At 44.5% G+C, this 18407-nt stretch overlaps 1 protein-coding gene across 2 annotated transcripts; it reads left to right on the top strand.

Annotated features, from left to right (window-relative positions):
• Positions 1 to 288: 288 nt before the first annotated feature.
• smarca4a (SWI/SNF related BAF chromatin remodeling complex subunit ATPase 4a) lies at positions 289 to 17427 on the top strand. 2 transcript variants are annotated; one of them, XM_071531212.1, is made up of 34 exons: positions 289 to 394; positions 1721 to 1986; positions 3226 to 3358; positions 4438 to 4890; positions 5135 to 5233; positions 5323 to 5578; positions 6129 to 6255; positions 6459 to 6632; positions 6842 to 7015; positions 7204 to 7371; positions 7475 to 7522; positions 7721 to 7851; positions 8102 to 8162; positions 8260 to 8372; positions 8736 to 8883; positions 9063 to 9226; positions 9578 to 9644; positions 9846 to 9956; positions 10116 to 10358; positions 10679 to 10792; positions 11015 to 11122; positions 11274 to 11360; positions 11494 to 11540; positions 11678 to 11844; positions 12139 to 12302; positions 13092 to 13358; positions 13943 to 14020; positions 14131 to 14349; positions 14477 to 14739; positions 14937 to 15045; positions 15152 to 15253; positions 15395 to 15527; positions 15656 to 15795; positions 16712 to 17427. In XM_071531212.1, the coding sequence occupies exons 2-34, from the start codon at positions 1765 to 1767 to the stop codon at positions 16742 to 16744; spliced, it is 4923 nt and encodes a 1640-aa protein (XP_071387313.1). In that variant the 5' UTR covers positions 289 to 394; positions 1721 to 1764; the 3' UTR covers positions 16745 to 17427. The 2 variants fall into 2 exon arrangements, with proteins under 2 accessions (XP_071387313.1, XP_071387312.1); XM_071531211.1 differs by having other exon boundaries at positions 7472 to 7522.
• The last annotated feature ends 980 nt before the right edge of the window (positions 17428 to 18407 follow it).

Here is an 18407-nt window from a genome sequence, read left to right as displayed (position 1 = left end):
TTCAGCATTTTATGGATTATCTAAATTTCATTTTTTGCACTTGGCAGAGTATTGGAATAATTTCAAAGTGAGAAAAACGCGCACATGAATAATGCTTATTCTTGTTCCCCTCCAACAATATTGTATGCTTTTAACTCGCACTCCCATCCCCCACGCCGGCTTATTGCGCTTGCATTCCTCTCTGCAACGCAGCCATCACTGGGCATGCGGGAAGTGTGTGAGACGGTGGAGGGGGGCGCTAGAGACTAGCACAGGCCGGTCCCTGCGATACAATCTGCCGAGCGAGGTGGGGGAAGGAAAAAAACCAACTGGGTAGGTCGGTCTTTGTTTCTGGCTAGAAGGAAAACCGAGAGACATTGCAACCGGCGAGGTTTTATACCTTTCTTCTACTTGTGTAAGTCAATCGTTATTTTATTATTGAATCGTGGCAGTTTGTCAGTGTTTTACGTAAATTATATATAATGTATGTGCTTTTGCTGGACGGTTTTGGTAGAGAAAAGATGAGAGTGAAGACCGACATTACAGTGTCGCTGCCGTGGCGCGACAGAGCGCAATGAATGAAAATTGTTTTTGGAAATGTGTTTAGAGCGGAGACTGAGCCAAGGGTACGGGAGGCGCGTTGGATCAATCAACTACAGCGAGAGGGATGCTCTAACCTTTCACATGTCGCCGCATCTGGCCCAAACTCTCGCAAAACAACACATTTTTCGCACCGAATTGGCCCAGGAGAGCATGGCCGGCTAGGCTAACTTAACTAGCTCGGTAGTAAGCTAACCACCGTCACCAGCTAGCTAATGTTGTGGTAACATCGCAGGCTTTCTTAGCTGGCTAATCTCACTCGGGCTCGTGTTCTTTGAAGTTTTGTTATCAATTCGATGCAATTTTATGGTTAAGCTATCAAATGGATGTCAGTAAGCTTAGGTTACATAATAAGAAGCAAGTGAGTCAGTTAACGTTTGCGAGCTGACATAACGTAACTACAACACCCGGCTAGGCCTGGCTAACGTTAGCTTAGCTAGATGGTAAGCTAATGATAGCCAACCTAACTGTTTGTGTATATAAACATACTATAAATTGGACTAATGACGGGACGGTAGAACGTGTTTGCTGTACAAGTGTCTGCTCAGGTCCATCAACAATTAAAATAACCACCCGTGCATCCAGTTGGGGATGTGTCATGTTGTTTTGTTGAGCCATGTCTTCAAAGGTTTTGACCAAGAAATGGAAGTTTTTGATGACCTCTTGGAGACCCACTGTGCTTATGATAAGTTTACATGTTTGTAGATGTGGTAACAACTCGATGTTGCTTGACTTGACGTGAAGCTTCAAAGTCAGATCGTCTAATGGTGTAATTAAGCAGCTGCCTGGTTTACTAGTATCAAAGCTGATTGAGAAGAATCTTGTTCCAGTCAGCAACTGATTATCTGTCATGTTGGAAGCAGGTTTTAGAGTTGGACATATTTCATATTAGAGAGAGAAAAGAGAGTGCTTATAGTTTTCATTTTGCACAGGTTTCACTAATTGTTTCCCCAGAATCAGTTATGTTGTTAAATAATTAAAACCTATATCAGATGCATAGGTTATTGTTAAATATTTTGATTGTAACTGTCTGAGTGATTGGCGAATGGTTAAGTTATTGATTACACAAAGATATTACCTGTTCTGACCACAGATTGATTTCAGTCAGTGTGTTTTAATACCTCCGGTTATCTCTCCACAGAGGGGTACTTGCTGCTGTCACACATTCCCCGTCTCGGCTGAAAGATGTCCACCCCGGACCCCCCGATGGGAGGGACCCCGCGGCCGGGCCCCTCCCCAGGCCCTGGACCATCTCCAGGAGCCATGATGGGCCCGAGCCCCGGTCCCTCTCCGGGTTCTGCCCACAGCATGATGGGGCCCAGTCCGGGACCTCCTGGATCTGGACATCCCCACCCACCTCAGGGACCCTCAGGATATCCTCAGGACAACATGCACCAGATGCACAAAGTACAAAAACAGTTTGCTGTATTGCCTATTCAAAGACTTAATTGTATCAGCCTACCACATATACATATTCAAACTGGTGCTTTCTGTTGCTTGACATTTTCAAACTAGTACTTTCCATTGTGACAATGTGTTCCCTGCCCAATGTGCCACCACCACAAACAACATTAAAACCAGTGGGTTAGGCATAATGCAATGCACTATGGTAGATACCTAAATTGGTTCACTCAGTTAGCAGCAACTGCCATTTTGCAACATATTTTCAACCCTAACCAAAAAATACACAGAATTAAAACAATACTGGCACATATTAGGGCTGGGCGATATGGCCTAAAAATAAAATCTCCGATTTTTTTTTACACCTACACCCGATTTACGATTTTAATCGGGTTTGTTTTTTCTTAAAAACAAACGAAGTGTATGAAAAATATATGAAACGCCAGCACATCTGTAATGTCTTTCCACCGGGGCCCCTTCTCGTCATATGGGATGCCGCTAATGTTACCTGCTTTTTAGCAGGCGTTTGGGGGCTGCCACTAGCTCGTGCATCTCGCAGTGCCTCACACTTCTCCCAGTCGGCTGCTGCCTCTGTCGGAGATGCTGGAATAAATTTGTCGCACTACTGCCTTTAGTTGACAACTGACAGTGCTTTGTGCGACGTCGGACTTTGCAAAACCAAACCACTTCCAAACGAGCTCCTCACTTGTAGTGTAGTGCTGCCATCTTGATACTGTGTTTGTGTCTGAGGGGAAATCTCGGTGGGCGTTGTAATCAACTGTGGAAGCTCAGGGAAGCGGTGGGGCTTGATTGACAGAGAGCGAACCGTGCCATATTTACCCAGGTTAAAGTGAATCTCGATTTTCATTTTTACACATCGTCCTAAACCATAAATTCGAATTAATTGATAAAATCGATTTATCGCCCAGCCCTAGCACATATTTATCTTTTGATCTAAAAATGCATTTTGTAAGTAAACATTAACAAATTTAATTTGACCAAATTTTCCAGTAATCATGTCCTTGCTTATATTTGCCAACTTATGGGTTAGTAATGGCTATTGATAACGTTTATCTAAATATTATCTTTTGCGATAATATATTACAAAGTATAACTTATAAGATTTAGATTTTTTCAAAAATAGAATATGTTTCTTTTGAGTCAAAAGTAAAAATTAATGTTCTGTTCTCACAGACTTGATTCATTTATTTCCCATGTATGACTATTCTGTGTTCTCTTTCACAGCCCATGGAAGGCATGCATGAGAAGGGAATGCCTGATGACCCCCGCTATGCACAGATGAAAGGCATGGCCATGAGACCAGGGGGACACAGTGGGATGGGACCCCCTCCAAGCCCCATGGACCAGCATTCCCAAGGTAACACAACACACAACATTTTTTTAGGTAGCCCATGTTGTAAGTTGCTGAGAAAACTTGCAAGATTTAACGGACAAGATGTTGCATGATTATTATTACCCACAGTGTTTAGCTCCCAGCAGTTGTAGTGCAGCTAATGTGTGTCTTGGCTGGTGAGCAGACTTGTTGTACTCTGTACTGTCTGAACTGTCTGAGTATGTAGCGGGGCATTGCTGAAGAAGAACTGGTGTGCTCAGTCAACACACATTGGATGAATAAAATATTTAACAAAACGTTTAAAAGGGGCTGCAGAAAGTTAGATTTGTATCAGCATAAATTTTCAACTTAAATATTTTTTTGTCCCTGAAAAGCTCCATTCAGGAAGAACAGATAACTCACTCATGCACACATGAGCAACAAGTACAATGTGTGTGTGAACCCATCCAGCCAGTTCTCTCTTCTTGCGTTACTGCCGGTGTGATCACTTGGCAGCATGAGCAGACAGCAGGGGGCGGGGCAAGAGAGGGGGGTTTCCCCTTTCAGACAACAACAGACGCAGCTGCAGCTACAAAACCACACAGTCATTAAGGAGCAGAGGATGCAAAGAGAGGCATTTAGAGGGAGCATTGAAATAATAGAAGAGAACAGTTTTCTCTTGGCTCTTTAATCCTGTAATTACAGGTGACTGACAGTACACGCAAGTGTTATGTGTTTTTGTGCATGATATGGAAATGGTGTGGTTTTTCAGGCTACTAAGGTCTCATATTACCTGGAGGGAGTGAGTGAAGTGCATTTTGTTCTGTTTTCATCTTCATGCTACTGTTTGGAATATTAGCCTACATTTTCGTTCAAGAGATTAAAAACTAAGCTACTAAGCTCATAGCTGGTGTTTCATTATCATTATTGCTAAATCTGGCTGGTTCTGTCCACTTCTTCTCTTTTGTGTATTTCATCTCTGCCAGTGCTTTTTTATTATCTGTGCCAATACTTGGAATGTTGGCTTGAAAGTTTCTTCCTTCATAATATTAAGAATTTAACTTCTAAAGTGCAATTCCTAAATCATCTGTTGGCTTAACCTGTGTGTCTGTTCTGTTCCCCAGGTTACCCCTCTCCATTGGGAGGCTCAGAACACGCCCCTAGCCCTGTCCCAGCCAATGGTCCACCCTCTGGCCCCATGATTCCCGGAGGTCCCGCCGGCCCTGGGGCTGGCCCCATGGAGGGCAGCGGGGAGGGCAGCATGGCCCAACAGAACCGCAGCGGTCCCCAGGGTCCAGGCGGGCCCGGCGGTGCGGCAGGAGGACCGGGCGGCGCGGGCGGACCCACTCCCTTCAACCAGAACCAGCTGCACCAGCTCAGGGCCCAGATCATGGCCTACAAGATGCTGGCGCGCAGTCAGCCCTTACCAGAGCACCTGCAGATGGCTGTGCAGGGCAAGAGGCCCATGCCGGGGATGCAGCAACAGCCGATACCGAGCATGCCGCCTTCCACTGGGCCTGGAGCTGGACCTGGGGCTGGGCCGGGACCAGCACAGGCCAACTACAATAGACCACACGGTGAGTTGAGGACAGCACTCACAAAGCTTGTATTTACAATGGAATTTTGTAATGTGCCTTTTTGTAATGTGATATCTAAATACTGTGTATGCACAATAGTTTCAAACAAAGAAAGCATAATATCTGATGGCTGAACAGAGACCCCTGGTGGCTAAATGTGAATCTGTTCTTTCAGCTGTCTCACCATTTTGAAATCATCTGAAAAATCATCTTAAATTTATATGTATGACATTTGTATTTTCAGGCATGGTCGGTCCCAATATGCCTCCTCCTGGACCTGCAGGTGTTCCCCCAGGTATGCACGGCCAGCCAACCAACGGACCCCCGAAACCATGGCCCGAAGGTAAGTATAGATTAGGCAGCTAGCTCAGCATTGTGTGTTTTTATGTGTGCACGCAGCAAAACTGATCGCTTCTGATTGATCTCTTCAAGGACCAATGGTGAATGCTGCCGCCCCGTCCAGCGCTCCTCAGAAGCTGATTCCGCCTCAGCCCACCGGCAGACCCTCTCCCGCTCCTCCCTCTGTGCCTCCCGCTGCCTCCCCAGTCATGCCCCCTCAGACCCAGTCTCCAGGACAGCCTGCCCAGCCCCCGCCCATGATGCTGCACCAGAAGCAGAATCGCATAACCCCCATCCAGAAACCCCGCGGGCTGGACCCAGTGGAAATCCTCCAGGAGAGAGAGTACCGGTGAGAAAGGATAGACAGGATGGGATACTGTATTAGATTGTACAACATATATTTCTGCTTAAATTGTAAAACAGACCGTTCTTGCCCTCGGTTCTGATTGGTTGAGTCACGGTCAATAAAATAAAATGTAAAATACCTGACTAACACACACCTTTGACCATATTGCTGTTCACTGAATTTAACACTCATATTGGTACTAGAGCTATGTTCCTTGACTGAAGGATATTATTTTTTTAAAATTAGTTATAATTTATTTAAAATAAACAATTTATTGAACATGCGTGCTAAGAGGCTTTGCATTATGCCTAACACACCTCTTGGCTGTTCTAAAATCACTAAAGCATAACCTCCTGTGGCTTATTGCTGAAATAGTTTGCTCTATTTTATGCCGTTTAAGTCATTTGATACATGTATGTGATAAAGGGCTATATAAATAAACAAACTTCAACAGTTTCCTATTTTCTCTTCTATTCATGGATAATTAGCCTAAAGGGGAGAATGTTGATGTTGATTTGGATTGTCGGTCATTGTACTGTTTTGTATTCCTCAGGCTACAGGCTCGTATTGCTCACCGTATCCAGGAACTGGAGAACCTGCCTGGCTCCCTAGCTGGAGACCTGCGCACCAAGGCCAACATCGAGCTTAAGGCCCTGAGGCTGCTGAACTTCCAGAGACAGGTAGGCAAGCAGTTATCTACAGTTACCTACAGGAAATGCAGTGTAATTAGAGAACCCTCTCCACTGGTTATTTAACCAATCTCCAGCCTTACCTCCACCACCACCATCATCTGACAGTTTTTTCTTTTTTTTTTTTTTTTACTTATGCTGATAATTTTCCAGTGGAACACAAATCGAATCTGTTTACTTTCCTGTGCCTACAGCTGCGTCAGGAGGTGGTGGTGTGTATGCGTCGTGACACGGCTTTGGAAACAGCACTTAATGCTAAGGCCTACAAGCGCAGCAAGCGCCAGTCGCTACGGGAGGCCCGCATCACCGAGAAGCTGGAGAAACAGCAGAAGATCGAACAGGAGCGCAAACGGCGACAGAAGCACCAGGTACACAGTGGGAAAGTAGAACAAGGGAGTTCATAGTAGAACGAAGGAATCAAAGCAGTGTCCCGTTGAACCTGTCATTCTAATTTCCCAATTTTATTTTATTTAAACTAATTTATTTAAAGTAATCCTGAAAAAAATAGCTTAAATTCAGTCAACTTTATTCATAGAGCCTAATGACAGTGGTTTGCTTTTTGTCCTTGTGTCAACAGGAATACCTCAACAGCATCCTGCAGCATGCCAAGGACTTCAAGGAGTACCACCGCTCCATCACAGGGAAGATCCAGAAGGCTACCAAAGCCGTGGCCACTTATCATGCCAACACTGAGCGCGAGCAGAAGAAGGAGAATGAGCGCATTGAGAAGGAAAGAATGCGGAGGCTAATGGTGAGTGTCCCTATCATACCCATAAACACGTGTAGAGAAATGTAATGTGGTATAATGACAATCTAGGAGTATGTACCTTGCTAATGTGTTATTTGCCTTGTTTTTGGATTGCTTTTTCAATGGATGAATGTTTATTTGTCCCCCACACAACACTTGTAACAGCTGTCTAACTGTGTTTCTTCCCCCAGGCTGAAGATGAAGAGGGTTACCGTAAACTCATCGACCAAAAGAAAGACAAGCGTCTTGCCTACCTGCTCCAGCAGACAGACGAGTATGTGGCCAACCTCACTGAGCTGGTGCGAGCCCACAAAGCCGCTCAAGCTCTCAAGGAGAAGAAGAAGAAGAAGAAAAAGAAGGTGAATGAGGTTTATGATGGTTATTGATAATGTGTCTCTTCCTAAGAGCTTATCATGTTTTTCATACATGTATTTTCGGTCTTTCGAATGTTCCGCTCAGAAGCCAGAGGTTCCAGAGGGTGGTGCTGCTGCCCTGGGACCTGATGGAGAGGTGAGTTTGGAGGATTTAAAAAAAGACATTTTCAAGGATCACTTCTGCTTGAATGAGATTGCACAATTTATAGTCTTGCAGTGCAGCAATGTGTTGATTTACTTACTTAACCGTCTTTATTTTTCTCCTATTTCTTTCTCTCTTTACTCCACTTCCCTACTACTACTTTCCCCCCTCTTCTCCTCTCCCCTCTCCCAGCCGTTGGATGAGACTAGTCAGATGAGCGACCTGCCGGTGAAGGTCATCCATGTGGACAGTGGAAAGATCCTGACCGGGGTTGAAGCACCCAAGGCCGGTCAGCTGGAGACCTGGCTTGAAATGAACCCTGGGTAACTTTTCATTTCTGCCTGAATCAGAGATAATTCGATTGTTATTTTCAACTCTGATGGCAATGCTGGAATCTGGTGTGAAGGAAATGTTCTAGAAAAGTGGATAAAAGGATTTAGAAAGTATCTCATGGTATGAATGCACATCATAGCCATGTTTTACAGAAAAATGGGTGTTCTTCGTCAGAACATATAGCCATTATGTTACTGTAAAAGTTCTAACCTTGTCCAAAACATTTTGTCTATTCTGTAGGTATGAAGTAGCCCCACGTTCAGACAGTGAAGACAGTGGGTCTGATGACGAAGAGGAGGAGGTAGACAACACTATTGACTCTGTATTGACATCAAAGCAAAATGTTCCGTTGTGATTTTTTAGAGTATTGTTCTGACCTCCATTCGGTTTCCTGTCAGGAGGAAGAGGAAGAGCAGCACCAGCCCTCTTCAGCCCCGACAGAGGAGAAGAAGAAGATTCCTGACCCTGACAGCGAAGACGTATCTGAAGTGGATGTCCAGCACATCATCGAGTAAGACTCAACCTTTGGGATCTTGTTGTTACTAGTTTCTTAGAAATATGACTTTCCCTCACAAAGTGAAAGTCAGATTACTATCAAAGACACAAACAAATGGCTTTTGTAATGAAATACGTTTTTAAAGCGGATATAAAATTCTAACCCCAGTAATGTATTTCTTAGTCAACAAAGGTCCAACATGACTATAATAACTTTAATAACCGTCAGTATTACATCATACATATACCTTCAAGACATTGTTTGGTTACTTTAGGTTTTCTCTTTGCCTCTTAGTCACGTTTTAATTTGCTGCTGTTTTTCCAAAAATTGGCCACCCAAGTCCAGGCCTCACTGTGTTTTCTCCCCTCCTTCCACCAGACACGCCAAGCAAGATGTAGACGATGAGTACGGTAACGCAGCCTTCGCCAGAGGCCTGCAGTCGTACTACGCTGTGGCTCACGCTGTCACTGAGAAGGTGGACAAACAGTCCTCACTGCTGGTCAATGGGCAGCTCAAACAATACCAGGTACACACCCAAGACAGGCTACGTAGAGTACAATAACTTCATATAATGTCAAGGTAAACATGGTGTTTATAAGGGGGCGAGACTTTCATGAACTTTGAGTTTCACTAGGAATCAGAGCAAGATACTGAGGATTCAATGAGCCGAGTAGACTGACACTAACTCCTGCCCCTTCTGTTCAGATTAAAGGTCTGGAGTGGCTGGTGTCGCTGTACAACAACAACCTCAATGGCATCCTGGCTGATGAGATGGGTCTAGGAAAAACAATCCAGACCATCGCCCTCATCACTTACCTCATGGAGTACAAACGCATCAATGGGCCCTTCCTCATCATTGTGCCACTCTCGTGAGTATAGGCACTTCTTATCAGACTTATCAGTGAAAACACAAACTTAAACAACAATGCTTATATAGAAAGCACTATGGATTGTGTTATTAGTCCTTATATAGTCAATATATAGTTCATGTTTTCTTTGCAGGACCAAAACAAATGTAGGGGAATTATAAAATCATTTCCTTAGTGTTGTAAAAATAAATTACCACATAATAATCGTGAAACTCCTCAGACTATAATTGCACCATCAAAATCTCTGAATTATACCATTGTTGTAACACGGTGTGTTTTCTATTGAGGCCACTGGGAGGCAGCAGAGAGCAAGAAAATATTCTGAACCAAATTTCTGTCTTTTGTTTTCAGAACTCTATCTAACTGGGTCTACGAGTTTGATAAGTGGGCGCCGTCTGTCGTCAAGGTGTCCTACAAGGTCAGTGGCTCTTTGTGAAGCATCCTTCTTGGATATACAATATAGTCTGTCAGTTCAAGAATGAAGCGCTTAATTTTCTATTTTTGATATTATGGAGTGTTTCCAAGTTGAGGTCAATTACAGATTCAAAGCTGTGGCTGATTTACTGTATACAGTTCTGCTATTGATGTGAGAATGAAACGGGACTCTTGTAATTTTCAGGGTTCCCCAGCTGCTCGCCGTGCATTCATCCCCATCCTGCGCAGCGGCAAGTTCAATGTGCTTCTCACCACGTATGAGTACATCATCAAGGACAAGCAAGTGCTAGCTAAGGTAAGGAACCATCCTCAACCTCCCACCAAGTTCACGCTTTAAATCAAATCCAAATGTTTGTTCACTGATCACTCAGTCCAATCACGGTTTTTTGAATAATAGTAATATCAATGTCAACTCCCACTCTAATCCTCCGCTGCACTGTATTTCCTCCCAAAGCTTCGCTGGAAGTACATGATTGTGGACGAGGGCCATCGTATGAAGAACCACCACTGTAAGCTGACTCAGGTCCTGAACACGCACTACTTGGCCCCGCGGCGGGTGCTGCTGACCGGCACGCCGCTGCAGAACAAGCTGCCTGAGCTCTGGGCGCTGCTCAACTTCCTCCTGCCCACCATCTTCAAGAGCTGCAGCACCTTCGAACAGTGGTTCAACGCCCCCTTCGCCATGACTGGAGAGAAGGTGAGCTTTGGCCCAGTGGGTGGGTGGGTGTGTAGGTGAGGTCGCACTGGTCCGTACACTTTGTCCTGGCCAGAGCAGAGAGCAGCTCCAAATGAAAGCTCCACTCTTACTAAATGAAAACAAATGATGGTACTTCTTAAAGGGATGTACACACCTTAGATCTTTAGAAACATGGGCTATCAAATGATAACCGTCTCCTATATTGTTTTCCCCTAAAATGAGTATAGTGTTTTGTACTAGAACTCAGCACAATCTGCTGCTGTAAACCATTCAAATTTTTCACGTGCCTCTCTCACCCAACCTTCTCCTCTTCCTTCAAGGTCGACCTGAATGAAGAAGAGACCATCCTGATCATCCGTCGTCTGCACAAGGTGCTGCGACCCTTCCTGCTGCGCCGACTCAAGAAGGAAGTCGAGGCCCAGCTGCCTGAGAAGGTCAGGCTTCTTTTACATTTGATTAACTCACTACTTCATGGACACTCAATCTAATCCTTGACTATTCTGTTCTGTGAATCTGCTTGGTAAAGAGTTTTCAGACATATAGAAAGATGCTTTTGTTTCAGAATCTGGTACACTAATACCCATTCAGCAACCAAGTACTTACTAGATGTTGTTTGGTGGTTTTCCTGAACTTTTCCCCTTATTGTTGGCTTCTAGGTGGAGTATGTGATTAAGTGCGACATGTCAGCCTTACAGAGGGTCCTGTACAGACACATGCAGGCCAAGGGTGTCCTGCTCACTGATGGGTCAGAGAAAGACAAGAAGGTGAGAGGGATAAGGGTCTTTAAATCTCTTAGATGAAGCTGCCTTATTTTATCAATATGTAATTGATACTTGAATTAATGAAGTTATTTATAAAAAAATAAAAAAAAGTAATTGGTGTTTTTTAAATTTCTATATATTTTTTGTCTTCCAGGGTAAAGGTGGCACGAAGACCCTGATGAACACTATTATGCAACTGAGGAAGATCTGCAACCACCCCTACATGTTCCAGCACATTGAGGTACGTAACACGAGCTCCACCTTAATGAAGCTGTCAGTGAATATTGCATCCACGTACACTGCATTAGAATTCAGAGCAAAATAATATTTTTTTGATTTTGTTATAATTTTGTGTTTATCTTTTTTTTTTACAGGAGTCCTTCTCTGAGCATCTTGGTTACTCTGGCGGAATCGTGTCTGGGTACGTGGACCTTGGTATTTTGTGTGTTACAGGGTTTGTTCATGTGTGTGTCTGTGTGCGCATGTGCATGCACAGAAGTGTGTTTCATGTGTTGTGATGCTCGCTCTCCTTCCTCATGCTGTCCTCCCCCTGTCCAGCCCTGACCTGTACCGCTCCTCTGGGAAGTTTGAGCTGCTGGACCGTATCCTGCCCAAGCTGCGGGCCACCAACCACAAAGTGCTGCTCTTCTGTCAAATGACCTCACTCATGACCATCATGGAGGACTACTTTGCCTACCGCAACTTCAAGTACCTGCGTCTGGATGGTGAGACACCTCTTTCTCTCCTTATCTTGGAGCTAAACATTGAATTTTGTAAATTGTGCAGCTATGGTTTTACTGAGCTGAGCTGTGCTGGTGGCTACTGTCTGTTTTCAGCTATATAGGTAACTATTATTGTGAGAATACTTTAGAATAAAATGATAAATTACTCACTCACTATGAACTCACTATGCCACCCTGCTGTACATTTCAATGAACTTTAATCTACTGTAATGTACTGTCACCTGATGACACATAACTTTTGGGATTTACTTTACACACTGATCTTTTTCCCTACAGGAACCACCAAGGCTGAGGACCGTGGCATGTTGCTGAAGACGTTCAACGACCCAGCCTCTGAGTACTTTGTGTTCCTGCTCAGTACCAGGGCAGGAGGCCTGGGCCTCAACCTGCAGTCCGCTGACACAGTCATCATCTTCGACAGCGACTGGAACCCACATCAGGTACTTTCTGAGAAATCTAAATATACATTTTGGTATAGAAATTTCAAAAAGTTATGCTAGATGTACTATAAATGCGAACTGCCGACTCTGGGAAACATTGATCACTACACTGTCAGCCTCCCAGTCGTAAATAGGATAGTAGGATATGTGGAAATCTTTTGTAGGCTCTGATATCGCTGACTTGGACCTGGAAGTGTGTCAAGGTAGGTGGCAATAATGGCAGCAAATGCCCCCATGTCAGCAATCCAATTATCAGTTTTATTCACACAAATACAGTCGATTCTATTTACAAAAAGTGAGCTAAACTGCGGTTCGTTTATGGTTGATTTTAAATTCATAAATAAGAATAGTTTTGGATGTCGGTGTTCCAACTGGTTAAATGTGTGAAAGCCTCCAAGTTGTAGCAATGAGAGATCATCCCGTTCTTCCGATATGACATGAACGCAGCATTATTCTTGGGTTATTGTTCCCCTGACAGCGTTAGACCATTTGTTGTTACAAAAGCCTAAACAGTAAGTAAAACCTGTCAAATGCTGGCAGTTTATGCGTGGCTTATCACAGTCTTCTGTATTTGTTTCCTATGCCTGAATAAATAGTGTGTGTTCTCTTACATCTAAAAAAGTAAACAGATAAGTTGGCACGTGTGTATGTGGCACAGTGAGATCTCATTGTTGTTTTGCTATGTTTGCCTGTTCAACTTAAGCAAATATCCCACTCTCGTCCCACACAGTCATCCCACAATCAGACCACCTAAACTAACCATTCACACATCTGCGCATCCTCCCACAGGACCTGCAGGCCCAGGACAGAGCCCACCGCATTGGTCAGCAGAACGAGGTGCGCGTGCTGCGCCTCTGCACAGTCAACAGCGTGGAGGAAAAGATCCTGGCTGCAGCCAAGTACAAACTGAACGTGGACCAGAAGGTCATCCAAGCCGGCATGTTCGACCAGAAGTCTTCCGGCTGTGAGCGCCGGGCCTTCTTGCAGGCCATTCTGGAGCACGAGGAACAGGACGAGGTCGGGGCTCGGGGGGGCTGCCGCACTAGGGGGGCGTGGGTGGGTGTAATCTGAACCCCTTCCCACATTGCCCACCCACTTGCCTGTGCGCTGCTCCACCTATTTATTCTCTCTTTTTCTCCTCCTCCTCCTATCTCTTTCCCTCTTTTCTCCTTTTCTCCATATTTACGTGCTTTCATCAATTTCCAGTTTTCACATAGTTGATATTTCTCCTTCACATACATTTTCTTATAGTTCACAATGGTGCTTTATTCTCTCTACTAGCATAAAATCTATTCTTGACCTTTTTTCTTCTTTTGTGCTGTTAATTTTTCCTGCAAAAATAGACCTTCTTTTCTATTTTTTGTACTTTATCTTCACTCGTATTTAAACCTAGTTCCACTTATAACTCACTTATAACTTGAATATGCAAAGTCATAGTCAAGTCATACAGGCCTAATAATACAGTATATATATTTTTCCAATACCTACATCAGATAAATGTTAACATGCATTTCATTAGTAATTTTTTTTCATTAGACAAATGAAAGACTCAAGTATATTAGTTCAGAGACTTTGCTCTGAGGTGCCACATAAATCTGCCGTCAGCGTCTTCTCACATGCTCCGTCTCACTTGTCTACAGGAGGAAGACGAGGTGCCCGATGATGAGACTGTCAACCAGATGATTGCCAGAAGCGAAGAGGAGTTTGAGCAGTTCATGGTCAGTCCCCATTCTCTACCCTTTATCAGGTAAACACATATTTGACTCATTTGTTAATTTGACTCCACTAACACCACGTCTCCTTCTCTCCTCCCCTCCTCCTACTCCAGCGCATGGATCTCGACCGGCGCCGCGAGGAGGCCCGCAACCCTAAGAGGAAACCGCGTCTGATGGAGGAGGACGACATGCCCGCCTGGATCTTGAAAGACGACGCCGAGGTGGAGAGGCTGACCTGCGAAGAGGAGGAGGAGAAGATGTTTGGCAGAGGCTCCCGCCAGCGCAAGGAGGTGGACTACAGTGACTCACTCACTGAGAAACAGTGGCTCAAGGTGAGATGTTACAATGTTTAGTATGTAAAAAAAATATAGCGTGTGACTTGGCTGAGAGTTAATCATTAACTATTGTCGGCTTTGAGTGCGTTGCATTTGGCTCAATGATAATCGCTCCCCACCACAGGCCATAGAAGAGGGCAATCTGGAGGACATTGAGGAGGAGGTGCGTCACAAAAAGACGACCAGGAAGCGCAAGAGAGACCGTGACCACGACGCGGGCCCGGCCACGCCCAGCTCCAGTGGCGGCCGCGGGCGGGAGAAGGACGAGGAGGTGAAGAAGGCAAAGAAACGCGGCCGTCCGCCTGCCGAGAAGCTCTCTCCCAACCCTCCCTCCCTCACCAAGAAGATGAAGAAGATCGTCGACGCCGTCATCAAGTACAAGGACGGGTGAGAATGAAATGATTGTGTCTACAATCTGAAGTAAAAACTCAAAGAGATGGTGAAAATTAAATACTGCACCAAAGAATGATGTTGTGTGTCATTGATTGATCATTGACTTATTAAGTCGCAATCTCAGATTTGACATGGACTGACAGTGATGATGTGTACTAAGACCCCAGCTTCCCTGTTCCCCCGTTTCACAGCAGTAATGGGCGGCAGCTGAGCGAGGTTTTCATCCAACTGCCGTCTCGCAAGGAGCTGCCTGAGTACTACGAGCTCATCCGCAAACCCGTAGACTTCAGGAAGATCAAGGTAACGATGGAAAGACACATCTTTTTGCTCCTCATTAAGTAACGTCTCTCATCTCAAGTGCTTTTGTCTTGTCTGATCGCTGCCGTCTGTACTCGCTCTCCTCCAGGAAAGGATCCGTAGCCATAAGTACCGCAGCCTGAACGACCTGGAGAAGGACGTGATGCTGCTGTGTCAAAATGCCCAGACCTTCAACCTGGAGGGGTCTCTGGTGAGTGTGTGACTCTGGCCAAACTCATGGGACATGGAGCACGGTTTGCTTAATGTTATTGCTGTAGGAAATGATAGATACATTTGGATTTTAGGCATCTAGAAAGCACATGTATCTCATGGCTCTGTGTGATCCTCTCAGATCTATGAGGACTCCATCGTCCTTCAGTCAGTCTTCACCAGTGTGAGGCAGAAGATCGAGAAGGAGGACGACAGCGAGGGTGAGGAAAGCGAGGAAGAAGAGGAGGAGGTGGACGAAGGCTCTGAGTCTGAATGTGAGTATCAGAAACACACACACACACAGTGTACTTTTGACCTAAACTTTCTTAATCTTTTGGAAGTGGCTGTCCCCAGTGGAGGCGCTGTAAACATGAATCTGTTCCTGATCTTCAATCCCTCTCAGCTCGTTCAGTGAAGGTGAAGATTAAGCTGAGCCGGAAAGAAAAGGGGGAGCGAGGAGGAAAAGGACAACGACGGAGGGGCCGCGGCGCCCGGGCCAAACCTGTGGTGAGCGACGATGACAGTGAAGAGGAACAGGAAGAGGTGAGAGAAGACACACACACACACACACACACATAAGAGAAAAACATGCATTAAGTTACATCAGAGTCTTGGGCATGTTGACAAGACACAAAGCAGAGTAACAATAACAAAAGACGTCACATCAATTTTTGTACTTCTCCCGCTTGTTTTGAACACGACAGAGTATGTGCCTTTTGGATTTTGACTGAAACGAAGCAGCTCTCCAAACACCACTCACATCTGTTATTTTTTTAATTTAAATTTTTTCCATTGTTGTGCCTCATCCACCCTGCTAACACTTGAGTGTGCAAATACAAGTCGCATGTTGGTCCTTTGGATTTTGTTTGTATCACCTATGCAAGTGGTCCAGGATCAGAACAAAAATTCTCTCAATAATTAGGAGTACCATTTGCCCCTCTTCACATTTTATCTGTGGTCTGTATTCACATGTGAATATGTAAACTGTCCCCTGTGGGCCACTGTAGGTGATTCATGGGAGTCTATGACAAGGGGGATTCTTCTGAGTGACTTCTGGGCAAGAAAATTGGAGCAGTTTTTGGTCAGACAAGCCCACAGCCTGAAGCAGTAGAAAATGTTGGCACTACAGGGAAATTCCAACCCCACACAAACAACTGCGTCAGCAAACACAAAACAAAACAACTAACATTGTAAACAGTTCAGCAGTGGAGGGGTGGAAGATGGACTGGTTAGGGACAGAAAGTGGAGAAATGTTTCCAGCAGTGGGAAAGAAGTTAAAACAAATCGTAGTGCTACAAATTGCGTGTTTGTTTATTTGCCAATATGAAATGCAAACGTATTATTTTCAATAATACATAGTTCAAAAATTGTGGACCCTTCAGCACTTTGTACAGCCTTTTTGTACTAATGTTGGATAGCGGAAGTTAATTGTGTGTTTCCTCTGTGTGTTTTGTCTCAGGAGCGTTCGGCCAGCGGCAGCGAGGAGGACTGAAGCGAACCCCTCCTGATGGGACCGATGGCCCACTGAGCCCCTCGACTGGAATTTATATATTTTACTTAGATACCACAGCGGGGACACAGCCAGTGGAGAAGGCCTAGTTTTACCTAGATGAGCTGATTTTTAGTGAGACAATTGTATTCTCATTAAAGTAAATCATTAATTAAAAACCAATAAAATAAAAAAAAGTAAAATATGAAAGCCGAAAACCATCCATTTCCATATTTAAGCCGGCTTTCCCAATATGAATAGTTGAACTATGTCTTTTTTTGCCTTTTTTTTGTTTTCTTGTATAAGTGAAAATTGACGGGGCCTGAATTGCAGACTGATCGTGGACCATAAGGACAGCTAACTGACTTTTCTTTTTTTCTTTTTTTTTAAGTGGTATTCATTCATTTTGTTGTCTTTTTCTCTTTCTTTGAGACAAAAGCTTATGTGTGAACCAGAGTCACTGTTTTTCCCCGAAGCCCCTTTTTGAATGCATGTCGTGTGTGTCTGTGAAAATGCACCTGGATGTGTCGTTCGCTCTTATCTCTGTGTTTAATTTAAGACTACAAGCGGGATCACGGTACGTCCCGCCCGGGGGCGCCTCCCTCTCAGGCTGTGTGAGGAAAAGGGGGGGGAGGGAGGGTTAGGACCATTTCTCGTGTCGGTGTCACTGGATTCCAAAAACTACAATAAAGGCATCTCATAATTAACCTGTTGTGACTCGACTGTTTTTATGCCTCCGCGCGGGCGGCAGCCGTGGCTGGAGGCATAATGTTTTCTGGTTGTCTGTCCGTCCGGCCGTCTGTCCGTCTGTCCGTCCGTCCCATTCTCATGAACGCGATATCTCAGGAACGCCTGGAGGGAATTTCATTACGTCTGGCACAAACGTCCACTTGGACTCAAGGATGAACTGATTAGAATTTGGTGGTCAAAGGTCAAGGTCACTGACCTCACAAAAGACGTTTATGACAAAATTTCACACAAATGTCTAATAGGATAAAATGATGAAGTGATGACATTTTATATCCAAAAGTTCAAAGGTCAACTTGCTTACTACTGTAGCTGAGAAAACGATCTGGGGTCATTCTACAAAAACGGTGGAAGTGCTGTCACTTACTTTTGCAGACACCAAAATCCTTTAAGTTGACCTAATAATCACATTAATTATATATGTTCAATAAATAAAGACTGTCCTAGCAATGACAAAACAAAGTTTATTGGCAGAGGCATACAACCGTGAGGCGGTTATTTCTAGTTGCTTCTATCCTGTACTGATGTGACTATCCAAAAGACAGTATACACAAACCAGGTCAATGGTAATTGTGCTTATCAATTATGTACACTAGATGGCCTACTGACCATGACTGGCTGCATACTGTGTGCACAGAGGAAGCCTAGGTTTGTTTTGAGCCTTTTTGTTTTTGTCTTCTACCCTTTAAGTGCAGGCTACATAACTATAGTTGCAACACATACATGACTTCCTCACTAAACCCCAGTCATTTTTCATTCACTTCTGTAGCTGGCCTCTGTTGTGTTTCTTTTGGCGGAGACTCAAGACAAATTCCCTTGCTGGTTGTGATATTCTCACCGGGCCTCCAAGCCTCTGATCTTTGCTCTCCAACACGGCGCTCTTCCTCAGAGGTCAGTCGTTGACCCCGGTACGCCTGCT

The sequence above is a fragment of the Centroberyx affinis genome, unplaced genomic scaffold (genome assembly GCF_046629955.1).
Source record: "Centroberyx affinis isolate AG114_WGS23_722 - 3 ecotype Tasmania unplaced genomic scaffold, CSIRO-AGI_Caff_v1 ptg002059l_1, whole genome shotgun sequence".
NCBI lineage: Eukaryota > Metazoa > Chordata > Actinopteri > Beryciformes > Berycidae > Centroberyx > Centroberyx affinis.
Note: the sequence above shows the minus strand (reverse complement) of the source record. Positions and strands in the feature narration are given on the sequence as shown.

Bases quoted from the DNA above. Each gene is read 5' to 3' on its own strand.
- smarca4a (XM_071531211.1), top strand. From the start codon at position 1,765: ATGTCCACCCCGGACCCCCCGATGGGAGGGACCCCGCGGCCGGGCCCC. The intron at 5,579-6,128 runs GTGAGAAAGGAT...TGTATTCCTCAG, and splicing joins CTCCAGGAGAGAGAGTACCG to GCTACAGGCTCGTATTGCTC. The intron at 9,957-10,115 runs GTAAGGAACCAT...TTCCTCCCAAAG, and splicing joins ACAAGCAAGTGCTAGCTAAG to CTTCGCTGGAAGTACATGAT.